Source organism: Lynx canadensis, chromosome E3 (genome assembly GCF_007474595.2).
Source record: "Lynx canadensis isolate LIC74 chromosome E3, mLynCan4.pri.v2, whole genome shotgun sequence".
Taxonomy (NCBI): Eukaryota; Metazoa; Chordata; class Mammalia; order Carnivora; family Felidae; genus Lynx; species Lynx canadensis.
The window spans coordinates 31,854,937-31,870,274 of NC_044318.1; the positions used below are offsets into that span (position 1 = coordinate 31,854,937).

A 15,338-nucleotide genomic window follows, 5' to 3' on the forward strand; every position below is an offset into this window, starting at 1 on the left:
CCCAGGTCTACGTGCAGCACTTACTGAAGAGGGACAAGGAGCACCTGTGGAAGCTGATCCACGAGGGGGGTGCCCACATCTACGTCTGCGGGTGAGTGGGGGCAGAGGAGGGGAGGGGCGGGGTGGGGTTTGCCTGCCCGGGGTTGGGGGGGGGGGGGGCCCTTGCCCAGTGCCACCTCCATCCTGCCCCAGGGATGCTCGGAACATGGCAAGGGATGTGCAGAACACCTTCTACGACATCGTGGCCGAGGTGGGGGCCATGGAGCACGCCCAGGCCGTGGACTACATCAAGAAGCTGATGACCAAGGGCCGCTACTCCCTGGACGTGTGGAGCTAGGGGCAGCCCGGCCCTGCCCCTCAAGCCCCACAGACTTGCTTCTCCCTGTAATCACCTTCCTCGCTCCCTTCTGCCAGTCTCCTGGCTGGTTTCTTGCCGCGGGAGGTGGGCCGAGGGACCGTCCAGGCCCCAGACGCACCCTCTGGAGCACCCCGGCCCCGGGGCATGTGGTCAGGGGAGACCAGGGCCTGTGTTTTGTGAACATCTCCGGCCCTTGGTGGCTGTACAGAAGGGGCTCTTCTCAGCTGAGCTGGGGCCCAGCCCCTCCGCATTATTTTCAATGACTGTAAATAATTTTAAATAATCTCTGGTCCTTGAAATAAAGTTCTGTTTTCTGTATTTTGACTGGTATTGCTTGAGCAGATCCGGGGCCTCCCCCTGGGTCTACTCAGACCCCCAGAGAGCAGCTCAGGAGCCCCGAGAACCCATGCTGTGGTGGCGCGGAGGCCCTGCCTCACCCTTCGGAGAGCACACGCCTCAAGCCACCTCTGTGCCGCTCTTCCTTTATTGAGGCTGCTGGCCCCCAGCTCCCCGCAGGCCTGGGCCATAGGCCCAGGCCCCTCCTCTCCAGCACAGCCTTTGGGGCCCACAGAGCCCACAACACCCCAGGGAGAGCAGAAGAGACCCTCCCGGTTGAGGGGAGCCCCCTACCCCCTCAACACAGGGGCCAGAACCCGCTTCCAGGCCAGGGGTGTCGTAGGGAGCCGGGCGGGCGGGGGAAGACCCAGGCTCATTCTTTCTTGCTCCCACGCCTCTGACTGTGGAATTTCTGGTGCACAACCCGCAGGGTGGTGAAGAAGTTGCCAAGGAAGAGTAGGAGGAAGGGGAAGCCGCACATGAGCACCTGGGGGAGGAAGTGGGGTCAGGACGGGGCCGGGCACCAGCCCTCCCGGCATGCCTCTCAGGGGCACCCCCCCCCCCCCGCTCACCTGCCACTCCTTGCACTCAGGATCCCGGGCCAGGTTGAACAACGTCAGGGCGTTAAAAAGCTGCCAGAACTGGGAGGAATGGGAGGTTTCAAGCAGCAGATCCCGGTCCCCACTGGGGCCCAAAACCAGAACACGGGGATGCCCAGCCAGAGGCGCAGGGGCAGGGACGACTTACGTGTCCAAAGAAAAGAAAGGGCAGCAGGAAGGTGAGGCCCCGCCACATCCAGGACTGGAAGCCCTCTGCGGGGAGGAAAGAGGACGGAGATGGGCACGGTCTCTCAGACCCACGTGGACAGGAGAGGACTTCCCTTTCCGGGCTCCCAAGCAGGGCGGCCACGCCCGACTCACCCACAGTGAGGTCCATAGTGTGCCTCTCGCCCAGGGCCCGCAGGCGGTACAGGCAGCCGCTCTGGTAGTAATACTGCAGGAACTGCACAAAGCCTGGGGCGGGGGCATCAGAACCAGGCTGGGGCCCCAAGTCCTCGGCCCGCCCCTCCCCGTGGGGGATTCCTAAGCCGAGCGGGGCCCTCTGAGATACTCACTCTGGTACATGGAGAAAGACAGGAATTGGTTCCGGAACTTCTGGTACATGAGGCCGTCAGGCCTGAGGTAGAAAGCGGTGGGAAGGGTAAGGAGCTCGGGGGGCACCACCTTTCTGGCCCGCACTCACCCCCTCGACCCCCCAGGGCCTGGGAGCCAAGCCCTGCCACTCACCACGTCAGCATGACTCCCGACAGGAAGGTGGACACGTAATGATGGAAAACCCACCAGCCTTTGATCCTGCATACATAGGGAAGCCAGTGTCACTCCTGTCCCCTCAGCCCCCAGGACTGGTGCTCAGGGACAGGGAGCGAGGCCGAGGCGGGAAGAAAGCAGCACCCCGGTCCAGTGCCTGCTTCTCGGGGGCCCGGGGCACGCACCCCCTCCCCGGGGAGCTCCAGCGCCCGCCTCGCCCCCTCGCCCACCGGGAGCCATTGTTGATGAGGATGCTCTCTCGGATGGTCAGCGTGCAGTAATACCAGACCAGCAGGAAGTTGAAGGCGGCATCTGTCACCCTGAGGAGGGGACAGAGGGTTGGTGCCAGAGCCTGGAGGGGGGCAGGGGCCTAGTCCTGAGCAGCGCACCCACCTGGAGTTGAGGAGGAAGCGGCAGGTGAAGGAGATGACGATGAGGATGATGGTGAGGTAGAGCTTGAACTTCTCGTACTCGTCCTTGTAGGCAAACCTGGGTGGGCACACACTCGTGGGACAGGCCGGGGTGCCGGCAGGGCCCACCCTCGCCTCCACCCGGAAGGGAGGCTCCTGTTCCAGACACACTTCCGCAGGAGGCACGGGCTGGCCCGGGACAGCGACCCCGGCGCTGACCGCTGCGCCCCGAGGCTTAGCTGGGGCAGCTGGGGCGGGATGGAAAGGACCCGGGAGGGTGGCGAGCAGGGTGGGGACCCAGCCCACGACAACAAATTACTTAGCCTGCTTGCTCAGGAGTGTCACGTTGACATTGCCCAGAACCAGGCTCAGGTACAACCTAGGAGAGGGGACACCAGGTGAGGAGAGGCTCCGACGGGGAGGGCAGCCAAAGGCGCAGAGCTGGGGCCGCCATCCCTACCCGGACTTCCCGTGGCCTTGGCCTAGGGTTCCGACCTTGGGGGTGCTGCGGACCCACTCGAGGGGAGGGAGACGCCAAGGCCCAGCCTCTCTGCCAGCTCCCCAGTCCCGCTCCAGGGTAAACCAGCAGCGTCCCCTCCCTGGTCTCTCCCCAGGGCCTCCAGGGCGGCCTGGCTCTCCCACCCTCCGGCAGCCGTGCCCACATCTCGGATCGCCCCTGCGAGCCCGGGGCAGGGCTCGGTGCCTGTGAGCGCGCACACCCGCTATCACCTCCTCCATTCCTGCTACCTGACAGCCTTCAGCCCCCAGTCCGCCCCGCCAGGGCCCCCTCCCGGGCCATAAGGGCTCCCTCCGAAATTCAGCCTGTGCTCTGACCCTGAGCCTCCCAGGTGGGTTGCCCCATGTGGACCCTGGCCCTCTCTGAGGCTCCCAGGCCCCCCAACCCCAGGCTCCTTTCCCAAGCCAGCTGAGGTTTCGAGCCCCCCTTGCACGTCAGCCACTTCGTCGACCCCATAACCCCCAGCTCCCTATGCCATCCCTGCAGTGGCCTCGTCAAACCCTCCCTCCAGGCGGCTGACCTCTCCTGGGCCTCCCTCCTCACCCTCTCCGCACGCCCTCCCCTCACAAATGAGAAGGGCCCACGCCCAGCCCTTCCCACCTCCCCAGGGATTTCCCTTTACTGGGTCTCCTACTCCGAGGGTCCCACCTCCCCGAAGGTACATGTGCCCAGGTCTTCCCCAGGTACAAAGTAACACACTCACACACACACACAAACGAGGGTGCAGCAAAAGCACTCCCCCACCCCCACCCCTAGGCCAAGTTCCAGTTGCTGGTTTCCCCTTCCACTCACAGCCAAGCTTGGGAAGAGCTGCCTACATGTGCCCGTCCCCCAGCTCTTGGTCACCCGCTTACCAACTTCCACCTCCACCATCCTGTGGAGTGGTTCTCTCCAAGGCCGCCCTGACTTCCAGGAAACATTTCCCTTCCGTATGGCATCTGACCCCCCTGGGCCATCTGGTCTGAGGCTGCTGTCCCCTCCTTCTGGAACATGCTCTTTCTCAGCTGTCTTGCTGCCTGCGGTCTCTTTTACTCGGCCAAGGGTTGTACACGATCCCCTGCCACTCTCCTCAGTGACGGTGGCTAATCTAAAGGTCCCTCTGCCCGGCCTACTGGGGCCGAAGCAAACTCCGAGGCCTGGTTTCCCCTCCGGTCGCCCACCACCTCCCCGAGCTCTGGCCAGACCTGCGGTTTCCACCCTCCCATGCCCGCCAAGCTCACTCTTTCGTGCTCCACGCTTTCCCTGACCGTCAGGTTGGGTGAGGCACCCCTCACTGTGCTCCTCTAGTTCTTGTCCTTCCTCCCCAAAGCACCCATCTCCATGAACTGTCACTGTCACTCGTGCCATCTCCCGGACACAGGGCTGGGCCTGACTGTTCGGCCCAGAGTAGGTTGAGGGAACATTTGCCAGCCAAGCAACCAAAGGAAACTGCTCTTCAGGCCGCCGCCCAGGAGCATCTGTGCACGGAGCTTGGGGGAGGGGGTCTCACCCATTCTTCTTGGGCAAATAGGCCTCCATATCGAAGAAGAGGCCTTGGCGCTCCTTGATCTGGTTCTCCAGTTCCCGTGCAGCCTCCTCAGCCTCCGACTGAAGGGAGGGTTTGCATCTGCAGGTAGACAGAAGCCAGAGTCAGGGCAGGGGGCCCCCAGGTATCCCCAGCCGACACCCGTGGGGCAGGAGGGTCAACAGGACCCAGCGAGGGGAGACGCCACGCCCGGGACACTCAGGAGTCAGTGCCAGCTCTCCCCCCAACCCAGATCCGACGCCCACTCCCCAGCCCTAGGCCAGGGCGGTACGGGAGGCATGGGGGACTATGGAAGCGGCGGGGGAGGGTCCTAACTTCTTCAGGACAAGAGCCAGCTCCTGGAGCCGCTTCTTCTGCCGAGTGATAGAGCTGGTACAACTGTTCTGCAGCTTGATCAGCTCCTCCAGCTTCAGGCGGTACAGCCGGTGGGTCTCCTGGGGAGCAGGCAGGGGAAGGCTCAGGCTGGTTAGAAGGCCCCTGAGCCGGCGCCTGCTGGACAGGGCGTGGGGCAGAGACGCCCCAGGGGCTCCTCTGGAGGGTCTGAGAAAGAAAGGAGACAGCCGGCCCAAGGACCTCCCTGAGGCTGCCCTCTCCCCAAGGCAGGCAAGGGGATGGGGCTCCTCCTCAAAGCCCAGAGGCCATCACGACCCCCTTGTCCCAGAAACAGACTAGTTTCTGAAAGTTTCTTGCTCTCAGCCCACCTACTAGTTGTTCCCACCTCGAGTTCGGATTCTAGGCCCAAGGTCTACCTGCTGGACCAATCAGGCTGCCTGAAGCCACTCTGGTCCTCTCGGATCCTCCTGCCTACCCGGCTGCTAGCACAGGGGAGCCGAGGTTGTCCAGGACGCCTGCTGCTCTGGCACTCCCCGCATCTGCTTCCCAGGTTAAAGGTCATCAGGCTCCAGCCCTTAGACCTCCAGCTGTAAGATCAGTCCTTCTACCCCTCCCCCAGCACCTTTGGCCCAAAGCTTCCCAGAGCACTTTGCCCTGGTGGGTGAGTTTCCAGAGGAGAAGCCTGGAGACAAGCATAGGAAGTGTGAGGAAGGTCAGGCAGGGGTGGCCAGGCTGGGAGACTAAGTCTGCTCTGCTCAGGACTCCAGGAGAAACTCCAGTGACAGTAGCCTTGGCCAGGCCCAGGCTGGGCTACAAGGCTTCAGTGCAGACAGGAAGGAGCTGGAACCAGTACAGGAGAGATAAAGCCATGACCAAGTACCCAGCCGGCCTAGGTACTCTACCCTTTCTAGGTCTTCTTTTGTTTCTCATGGCCCAAAGGGGCCACCACACCCCCCTCAGAACCCAACACGTGCTACATCTGCCACCCCCACCAACCAGTTTCTCCTGTCCAGAGGAGACCAGCAGCCTTCACCCCTCCCCTCGGGGCTCCCCACAGAACAGCACAGGGTGCATACAAGTCAGATCCAGACACTTCCTCCCATGGCTCCCTACTGGTATCAGAAAGATTCCGATCCCGTCCATGAGGTCCCTGCAGGGTCTGGCCCACCCACTTCTCCCCTCACTCTCTTTACAGTAGCCACATAGTCCTGCCTCCGTGGCTGCTGTCCTTCACCCCGGATGGGCCCCGCCCCCATCCAGGCACTTCACCTACACACCACTACCCTGCCTCCCGGGGGAGCCCAGACCTCCCAGCGCTGTCCTAGGGCGGGGACCGCGCTGCTGGCGCTGCTCTGGCTCCAGCCGTGCCGGCGCCCGAGGCATGTTTGCGAGGTGACCGACCCAAGACTGGGCCTGGCCGGCTTTGACTCAGGAGGCCGCTCTCCTGGGAGAGGACGGGGCAGGGACTTCTTTCCGAGGCCCCCGCACAAGGCCCCAGGTCCGCTAGGTGCAGCGGGTCCCCACCAGGGTCGCAGCGGCAGTGCCGGCGATGGGGGCCGCCGCCGGACACTCATTTGAGGCCGAGAGGAGGGTCCAGCTAGGGCCAGCAGCACCCAGGGCCTCCTCGCCCTCCGGTGCCACGCCAGCGTCCTCGACCCTTGGCCCTGAGCCCCCACTGCCTGACCCAGGGCTGCCCGACCCTTGACCTCGAGCCAGAGGGACGTGGCTCTGGGCCAATGGACGCCCGCACTGGCACTCACCTGGAGGCTCTGGAAGTCCTGCTGCAGCTCCTCCCAGTCCCGCAGGCAGTCGCCTAACGGGCCCGGGGCCGGGGGGTGCATGGCTGCCGGGCCACACGCCGGACAAGCCGAGTCTTGGGACCTCGCCGCAACCCCGGCCCGCCCGAGGCGCCTCAGCCGCCTCCGCCGCCGCCCCCGTCCGCTTCCGGGCTCGCGCCGCCAAGACCACCAATGGGAAAAGGCCTGAAGCTACCAGAGCGCTAGCCCCGCCCCCTGCCTGAGCCAATCCGAGCCCTGGGCGGGGCGGGGGCGGGGCCACGTGTGCTGGGGCGCTCACCCCGCCGCTCGCAGCTCACAGCCTGTCCTGGGGCTGGCACGCGCCGGGGTCGCCGGCTCCAGCTCAGGCTCCACGGGGTCATGCCAGCCACGTGCTACGCCCCGCAGAGCTCCGCCCGGTCACGCTGACAGTAAACTGAAGCCCACGGGGGTGACCCCTGCCTCAAACACTTTCGTCCTTGGGAAAGCAGCATCTTTGCAGGAAGAGGATTCCAAGCCTCTTTTCTATCTTGGATTTTTACAGCGGCAGCCTTACGGTCTCCCAGCCTCCAGACTCACCGCTACTGTCCTTGCAGGAGCCACCAGACTGCCCGTCCTAACACACAAGGCTAATCCCCACCAGGTCCCCAAAGAAAACGTGCCAGCGGCTCTGCCCTTCCTACCAGGAGGTCCCTAACCCACAGAGCCATTGTTTGCAGCCTTCCCAAGCTCTGTTCCAGTTCCTAGCCCAACGGATTTCAGGCCTGAGCTGGCTGGAAAGCCCTTATGCGTCGGGCAAAACCCCACTCCTTGAGGGCTTGGGCTTCCGTTGGGGAGCAGGACAATTTCACCCTTCTGCAAAGAGTCCTGGAAGGTGAGATGGCCTTCACCTCTAGGTCCCTCCCCAGCCGCACATGGGTGGCAGAGAATGTTTGCTGACTGAACAGGGGCAGACATCCCAAATTCCCTGTCAGTCCCATCGTCTGTGCCATCTCCTGACTTGTGCTGCGGGTGCTTCCAGGGCTTGGAAGCACATTCCGAAGAAAATCCCCCTAAGACCTGAGGAATTTCTAGAAGCATGGGTGTGGGAGATAGGAGGGGTGGAAATCTCTTCTTGGGGAAGCCAGCCAGGAGGAAACGAGTGGGGGAGAAGGAAAGGAACTCTGAAGAAGCCATCAGACTGGCTGGGGAGTTCTAGGACCAGGGATGAGGCAACGGTGTGCCCCGTGCCAGAAACCTGTCAGAACTGTGGAGACTGACACCTGGGCTAAGGCTGGGCCTGGCATCTCTGGAGCTGGGGGGGCGGGGGTGGATCTCTGCCCATAGGTGGGCACTGTGACACCCCTGTGGACCAACGTAAGGCAGTTCCCCTGGAACTCCTCCCAGATAGCCTCCAAAGGGTCCAAGTCACCGGGGCGTGTGGGATAGCTGTTCAGACAGCCAAATGCTTTTCCAGAGGCAGCCTCAGGAGTGCAGGAAGGGTGTCCAGGATGACCCAGAGATGGGGGATTCCTGCTGAGTCTTGCCTGCTCTGTGGCATGAACGAGGAGCTGGAGAAGAACCACTACAGGAGGCTGCTACATGACTTCAGGCAGCAAAGGCCTTCTCTTTCCACACCAACCTGGTTACACAGCCTGGCCCAGTACCCACAAGAAGCCCCCAAGCAAGGTTCTTCAGGACCCATAGCTGGGCCACAGAGGAGATCAGTAGAGTGGATCCAAGATGTCTGTGACACGGTCTCCGAGGACGACCTTCTCCCACTCTGACAGCTGAGCCACCAAGCCCCGGTTTGGACGCATGTTGGTTTTACACTTCTTGACGTAGGCCCAGGACTTCTGTCAATGCAAGGAGAGAAAGCAGACCTCAGGGACTGGACCTGAGCCCTTCCACCTCTATCACAGCCAGCTCAGGAGGGACAGGAGGCACCTGCCCGTGGGCCAGCAACACGGCTTAATGGCTGGACACAGAAGCAGCAGCAGCCTGGAGTTAATACATCAGGGCAAGGAGTCATAGGAGCTGGCTCTGCTTTGAGCAGGCACCTCTGCGCATCTGCTGCTGGATATGGAGGCAGAGATCATTCTTAGTTCAGACGGCTCCTGTGAAGGCTGAGACAACATGGGTGAAAGCTTCTGTGGGCAGGAGAGTACCATGCCCACGCCCGGCACACAGTGCAGCCCCAACAAAGGTTGGCATTGTGAACGGCTAAATGAATGGAAAGGGGAAGGGAACTGTGGGGAAATTCTCTGAAGAAGGGAACTTGCAACTGCTTTCCTTCAGGTGTCCACCTTAAAATGAAGGAAGGGTCATTACCCGAAGGAAGAGGACAAACTGGTCTCTATCTGGGTTGAGGACAGAGGAAAAAGGAAAAATGGGCCTCAGCAAACTAGGAACCGAAAAAACATGCCTCAACATAATAAAGGCCATATAGGACAAGCCCACGGGTAATACCATACTCAACGGTGAAAGACTGAAAGCTTTTCCTCTAAGATCAGGAACAAGACAAGGATGCCAGCTTGCACCACCTCTATTCCACATTGTACTAGAGGTCCTAACCAGAGAGAGGAAGGGAGGGAGGGAGGAAAGAAGGAAGGAAGGGACACCCAAATTGGAAAGGAAGAAGTAAAATTACCTCTGTTTGCAGGTGACATGATTTGATGTGTAGAAAACCTTAAAGATTACACCAAAAAATCTGTTAGAATAAATGAATTTAGCAAAGTTGCAAAATTACAAAACCAACACTCAAAATTAGTTGTGTATCTATGCACTAACAACAAATGATCTCAAAAGTAAACTAAAAACAAAATTCCATTTACAGTGGCATCAAAAGGAATAAATACTTAGGAATAAACTTAACCAAGGGGGCGAAAGACCTGTAACCTAAAAATAATAAAACATGCCGTAAGGTATTTTAAAAGACACAGATAGGGGTACCTGGGTGGCTCAGCTGGTTAGGCGTCAGACTTTGGTTCAGGTCATGATCTCGCAGTTTGTGGGTTCAAGCCCTGCATCGGGCTCTGTGCTGAGCCCCCTGGAGCCTGCTTCCGATTCTGTCTCCTCTCTCTTTGCCCCTCCCCCGCTCATGCTCGGGGTGTGTGTGTGTGTGTGTGTGTGTGTGTGTGTCTCTCTCTCTCTCTCTCTCTCTCTCTCTCTCTCTCAAAAATAAATAAACATTAAAAAAAATGAAAAGACACAAACAAATGGAAAGACAGCCCGTTCACATGGACAGGAAGCCTTGATACTGTTAAGATGTCAGTACTACCCAAAGTGATGTATAGATTTAATACAATCTCTACCAAATCCCAACAGCATTTCGTGCAGAAATTGAAAAGCCCATCCTATAATTCTTATAGAATCTCAAGGGACCCCCACATAGCCAAAACAGTCTTGAAAGAAAGAGAACAGCACCGGAATTCTCATATTCCCTGATTTCAAATCTCTGAAGCTATTACAAAACTATAGTAATCAAAAACAGCGTAGTAGTGGGATAAAGATAGGCATTTAAGCCAAAGGAATAGGATAGACAGCCCAGAAATAAGCCCTTGTATATGTGGCCAAATGGTTTCAAGGAGGGTGCCAAAACCATTCAATGGAGAAAGCGCAAGGGGTGCTGGGAAAACTGGATACCCACATGCAAAAGAGTCAAGTTGAACACTTAACCTTACATCATATACAAAAATTAACTCAAAAACGATTGAAGACCTAAGTGTGAGAGCTTACACTACAAAAATCTTAGAAGAAAACATAGGAGAAAAACTTTATTAACACTGGATTTGGCAATGATTTCTTGGATAGGATACCAAAAGTACAGGGGATTAAAAATGGACAAATTGGACAAATCAAAAACAAACAAACAAACAAACAGACAAAACAAAACTTCCGTGCATCAAAAGACACAATGAGCAGAGTGAAAAGGCAAGCCACAGTTTGGGAGGGAACATTTTCAAGTGATATATCTGATTGATATCCAGGTGCTAATATGAAGAATATAGAAAGAACTCCTAAAACTCAACAAAAAACCAAACAGCCCAATTGAAACGTAAGCAAAAAACTTGAATAGACATTTTCCAAAGAAGATACGTGAATGGTCAATAAGCACATGAAAATACTTGCTCGACATCACCAATCATTAGGGAAATGCAAATCAAAACTATAGTAAGATAATGCCTCACTCCTATTAAGATGGTTATAATATTAAAAGAAAAACAACAAAAAACAACAACAAGCATTGGTGAGGATGTGGAGAAAAGGGAATCCTCGTGTACTGTTGGTGGGAATGTAAAATGGTACAGCCATGGTGGAAAAACAGTATGGAGATTCCTCAAAAAACTAAAAACAGAGATACCATATGATCCAGCTATACACCCCAAAGAATTGAAAACAGGGTCTTGAAAGAGATATTTGTACACCCATATTCGTAGCATCATTATTCACAATACCTCAAACACGGAGGCAACCCAAGTGTCCATCAACGGATGAATGGAAAAACAAAATGTGGCATATATACACAATGAAATGTTATTCTATCTTTAAAAAGAAGGAAATTCTTGGGGCACCTCGGTGGCTCAGTCGGTTGGGCGTCCGACTTCGGCTCAGGTCATGATCTCGCAGTTTGTGGGTTTGAGCCCTGCGTCAGGCTCTGTGCTGACAGCTCAGAGCCTGGAGCCTGCTTTGGATTCTGTGTCTGTGTCTCCCCTTCTCTCTCTGTCCCTTCCCTGCTCATTCTCTGCCTCTCTCTCTCAAAAACAAATAAACATTTAAAAAAAAATGTTTTTAAAGAAGGAAATCCTGACACGCTACAACATGGATGAACCTTGAGGACATCGTGAGAAGTAAAATAAGCCAGTCAACAAAAGAAAAAATACTGTGTGATCTACTGATATGAGGTAACTAGCAGAGTTAAAGTCATAGAGACAAGAAATAGAATGATGGTTGCCGGGCTTGGGGGGAGGGGAGAATGGGGAATTACTGTCTAATAGAGCTTAAAAGAGTTTCAGCTTTACAAGATAAAAACAGTTATGGGGATGGATGATGGTAATGGCTGTACAACACTAGAAAGTATTTAAAGATTTAAAAATTTTTTATTTTAGAGAGAGAGAGAGAGAGAGAGAGAGAGCGAGCCCAGGTGGGGAAGAGAGGCAGAGGGAGAGAGAATCATAAGCAGTCTCCACCCTTAGCACAGAGCCCAACACAGGGCTCAATCCCATGACCTTGGGACCATGACCTGAGCCAAAATCAAGAGTTGGACACTCAACCGACAAAGCCACCCAGATGCCCCTAGAAAGTATTTAATACCACTGGACTGTACACTTTTTCAAAATGGTTAAGATGCACATAAGTAAATAAATGGTTAAGATGATAAGTGTTACATTATGTGTATTTTAACACAATAAAAAGAAAAAAACTGCAACGAGATATCACCTTACACCCATTAGGATGGCTACTATTTAAACAACAACAACAACAACAGAAAATAAGAAGTGTTAGTGAGGATGTGGAGAATCCGGAAACCTGGCACACCATTGGTGGGAATGTAAAATGGTGCAGCCGCTGTGGAAAACAGTACAGTGATTACTCAAAAAAGTAAAAATAGAATTACCATACGATCCAGCCATTCCACTCTGGGTGTACACCCAAAATAACCAAAAGCAGGTGGCCAGTGGGGCTTGTGTTTATGGGTTCAACAGGACAGTAGCAAACAAAGAAATAGTTCTTACCTGGCTATCATCCCAGTGGCTCAGCATAAAAGGAGCAGACAGAAATGCCTATGTTCCCATCTTCCCCTGAAACGGGTATATTTGCATACTGTTTAAGCTGCTGCCTGAAGGTCAGGCTTCCAATCAGCCCGAATCTAGATGCAGACTAAGATCCTCCCCTGGACCCCTGACAGGTCTTGGCACACCCTCAACTATGGGGAGCCACTAAGAACAAAGCAAGCTGCTTTGACAACCAAAAAGGTGTGAGAGACAACCAAGAAATAGGGAAGGGTTGAACAATAAGGTTCCTTTCCTACACCAGGCCATTCCTTCAAGACTGGGAGAGGTGGCTGTTTTCCCCACTGCATAGAAACCAACAGAGTCAAGGAAAATGAAAAAAACAAACAGAGGAATACATTCCAAATGATTGATATCCAGGTGCTAATATGAAGAATATAGAAAGAGCTCCTAAAACTCAACAAAAAAAAACAAACACCCCAATTGAAACATAAGCAAAAAACTTGAATACACATTTTCCCAAAGAAGATACATGAATTGTCAATAAGCACATGAAAATATTTGCTCACAAGATAAATCTCACAAAACAAGATAAAACCTCACAAAAACATCCTCATGAAATGGGGATAAGTGATTTACCTGATAAAGAGTTGATGTCATAAAGATGTTCACCGAGGTTCTCCTGAAACCCCTTGGTGGGAATTCCAGCTAAGAGACAGAAAACATAAGAAAGTACCAAACAGAAATCACAGAGCTGCGGGATACAATAACTAAACTGAAAAAGTACAACTAAAGGATTCAACTGCAGACTACATGAAGTGGAAGAAAGGATCTGTGGACTCAAAGACAGTGCATCCAATCAAAGCAGCAACAGAAGAAGAAGAAGAAGAAGAAGAAGAAGAAGAAGAAGAAGAAGAAGAAGAAGAAGAAGAAGAAGAAGAAGAAGGAAAAGAAGGAGGAGGAGGAAGAGGAGAAAGAGAAGGGGGAGGAAGAAGAGGAGAAGGAGGAAGAGGAGGGGAAGGAGAAGAAGGAGGAGGAGGAGGAGGAGGAGGGGAAGGAAGAGGAGGAGAAAGAGGAAGAGGAGAAGGAAGGGGAGGAGGAGAAGAAAAGAAAAACAAGAATACCTTAAGGGACTTATGGGCAATATCAAGAAGATCAATGTTCGCAGTACAGGGGTCCCAGAAGGAGAAGAAAGAGAAAGGGACAGAAAACTTATTTGAGGAAATAACACCGAAAACTTCTCTAACCTGGAAAAGGAAACAGATACCCAGAGCCCAGAGAATTCTAAAAAAGAGGAACCCAAAGATCCACACCAAGACATATCACAACTAATTAATCAAAAGTTAAAGACAACAAGGGAATCTTAAAAGCAGCAAAGGAAAAACAACTTGGTACACACAAGGAAGCCCCATTAGACTCTCAGCAGTTTTCCAGCAGAAACGTTGCAAGCCAGAAAGAAGTGACATGATATATTCAAAGCTGAAAGAAAAAACTGCCAACCAAGACTACTCTACACAGCATAGCTGTTCTTTAGAATTGAAGGAGAAATAAAGAGTTTTCCAGGCAATCAAGAGTTGAAGGAGTTCATCACCTCCAGACCAGTTTTACAAGAAGTGTTACAGGGACTTAAAGCTGAAATGAAATGGCACTAATTAGTAATAGGAAAAAAGGCAAGTGTAAGAATCACTGGTAGAGTAAAATTCAAAATAATCTAATGTACAGGTGATAGGTTCACTTATAAATCTAGTGTGAAGGTTAAAAGACAAAAATACTATAAATAACTAAGACAAAAATATGTAAATTAGGATATCAAAAACATAAAACATTGGGAGGGGTAGTAAAAATGTAGAGTTTTAGACTGCGTTCAAACTTAAGTTGTTATCAACTGAAAACGGGCTGTTATAAGTTGTTTTATGTAAGTCTGATGGTAACCACAAAGCAAAAATCTGTAATAGATACACAAAAGAGAAAGAGAAAGGAATAAGCAAACCACTACAGAAAATCATAAATCACAAACGAAGAGAGCAAGAAAAGGAAAAAAGGAATTATAAAACAGCCCCCCCCAAAAAAACAGTTAAAATGGCAGTAATCCCAAACCTATCAATAATTACCTTAAATGTAAACAGGCTAACTTCTCCCATTGAAAGACACAGAGTGGCAAAATGGATTAAAAAAAAAGAGAAGACTCATCTATATGCTGCCTAAGACACTCACTTCAGATGTTAAGGAGACACACACACACACACGCACACGCACAAAGTGAAGGGAGGCAAGAGATACTCCGGGCAAATGGAAACCAGAAGAAAGCTGAAGCTGCTATATCAGACAAAACAGACCTTAAGACAAAGACTATGATAAGAAACAAAGGTCACTATATAATGATAAAAGGCTCAATCCAATAAGAGGATGTAAAATTTGTACATATTTATGCACCCAACATAGAAGAACCTAAATATATAAAGCAAATATTAACAGACCTAAAGAGAGATATAGACAGCAATATAACAATAGTAGGGGACTTTAATACCCCCACTTGCATTAACAGGTCATCCAGACATAAAATCAATAATAAAACATTGGACTTGAAGTACACATTAAGCCAGATGGACCTAACAGACATTTACAGAACATTCCTTCTCAAAGTGAGAAGTACTTTCTCTCTTTTTCTTTCTTTTTCTCTCACCTTCTCAAAGTGAGAAGTACACATTCTTCTCAAGTGCACATGAAACATCCTCCAGGACAGATCATATGTTATGCCACAAAACAAATAATAAATTTAAGAAGACTGAGATATTATCAAGCATCTTTTATGACCACAATGGTACGAAACTAGAAATCAATTACAAGAAAACTGGAAAGTACACATATACATGGAGATTAAGCAACATGTTACTAAACAAACAATGGATCAATGAAGAAATCAAAAGAAATATCAAAAATATATTGAGGGCACCTGGCTGGCTCAGTCAGTGGAGCATGTGACAATCTCAGGGTTGTGGGTTCAAGCCCCACGTTGGGTGTAGAGACTGCTTAAAAATAAAATCTTTAAAAAATGTCTTGAAACAA

At 52.7% G+C, this 15,338-nt stretch overlaps 3 protein-coding genes across 10 annotated transcripts in view; 1 reads left to right on the forward strand and 2 right to left on the reverse strand.

Annotated features, from left to right (window-relative positions):
• The window catches only part of LOC115503955 (NADPH--cytochrome P450 reductase), a 63,590-nt gene extending 62,914 nt beyond the window's left edge, over positions 1 to 676 (forward strand). For all 3 annotated transcript variants that reach the window (XM_030300536.1, XM_030300537.1, XM_032591525.1), the window contains exons 15-16: positions 6 to 91; positions 193 to 676. In XM_030300536.1, coding sequence (XP_030156396.1) covers positions 6 to 91; positions 193 to 337 — 231 coding nt within the window. In that variant the 3' untranslated portion in view covers positions 338 to 676. The remainder of the gene's footprint in view (positions 1 to 5; positions 92 to 192) is intronic.
• Positions 677 to 824: 148 nt separating this feature from the next.
• On the reverse strand, positions 825 to 6,702 carry TMEM120A (transmembrane protein 120A). The gene is made up of 12 exons (XM_030300540.1): positions 6,547 to 6,702; positions 4,769 to 4,887; positions 4,418 to 4,534; positions 2,731 to 2,790; positions 2,395 to 2,490; positions 2,232 to 2,321; positions 1,981 to 2,046; positions 1,809 to 1,870; positions 1,615 to 1,707; positions 1,442 to 1,506; positions 1,267 to 1,335; positions 825 to 1,181 (listed from the first exon to the last, which is right to left on the reverse strand). Exons 1-12 carry the CDS (start codon positions 6,625 to 6,627, stop codon positions 1,068 to 1,070), a joined length of 1,032 nt encoding a protein of 343 aa, XP_030156400.1. The 5' UTR covers positions 6,628 to 6,702; the 3' UTR covers positions 825 to 1,067.
• Positions 6,703 to 6,861: 159 nt separating this feature from the next.
• The window catches only part of STYXL1 (serine/threonine/tyrosine interacting like 1), a 73,099-nt gene continuing 64,622 nt past the window's right edge, over positions 6,862 to 15,338 (reverse strand). Inside the window, exons 7-8 of one of the 6 annotated variants that reach the window (XM_030301058.1) lie at positions 9,191 to 9,228; positions 6,862 to 8,396 (exon numbers count right to left, since the gene is read on the reverse strand). In XM_030301058.1, coding sequence (XP_030156918.1) covers positions 8,126 to 8,396; positions 9,191 to 9,228 — 309 coding nt within the window. In that variant the 3' untranslated portion in view covers positions 6,862 to 8,125. Of the gene's footprint in view, positions 8,397 to 9,190; positions 9,229 to 12,911; positions 12,981 to 15,338 lie in introns of all 6 variants that reach the window. The other 5 variants (XM_030301056.1, XM_030301055.1, XM_030301057.1 and 2 more) reach the window with 5 other exon arrangements.

What these genes read in the sequence shown, in the direction of transcription:
- TMEM120A (XM_030300540.1), bottom strand. Translation starts at nt 6,627, where the DNA reads ATGCACCCCCCGGCCCCGGGCCCGTTAGGCGACTGCCTGCGGGACTGG. An exon ending in TCGGGAGTCATGCTGACGTG is followed by an intron (nt 1,871 to 1,980) that starts GTGAGTGGCAGG and finishes TTTCTACCTCAG; the next exon opens with GCCTGACGGCCTCATGTACC. An exon ending in GTCTTTCTCCATGTACCAGA is followed by an intron (nt 1,708 to 1,808) that starts GTGAGTATCTCA and finishes CCCCCGCCCCAG; the next exon opens with GCTTTGTGCAGTTCCTGCAG.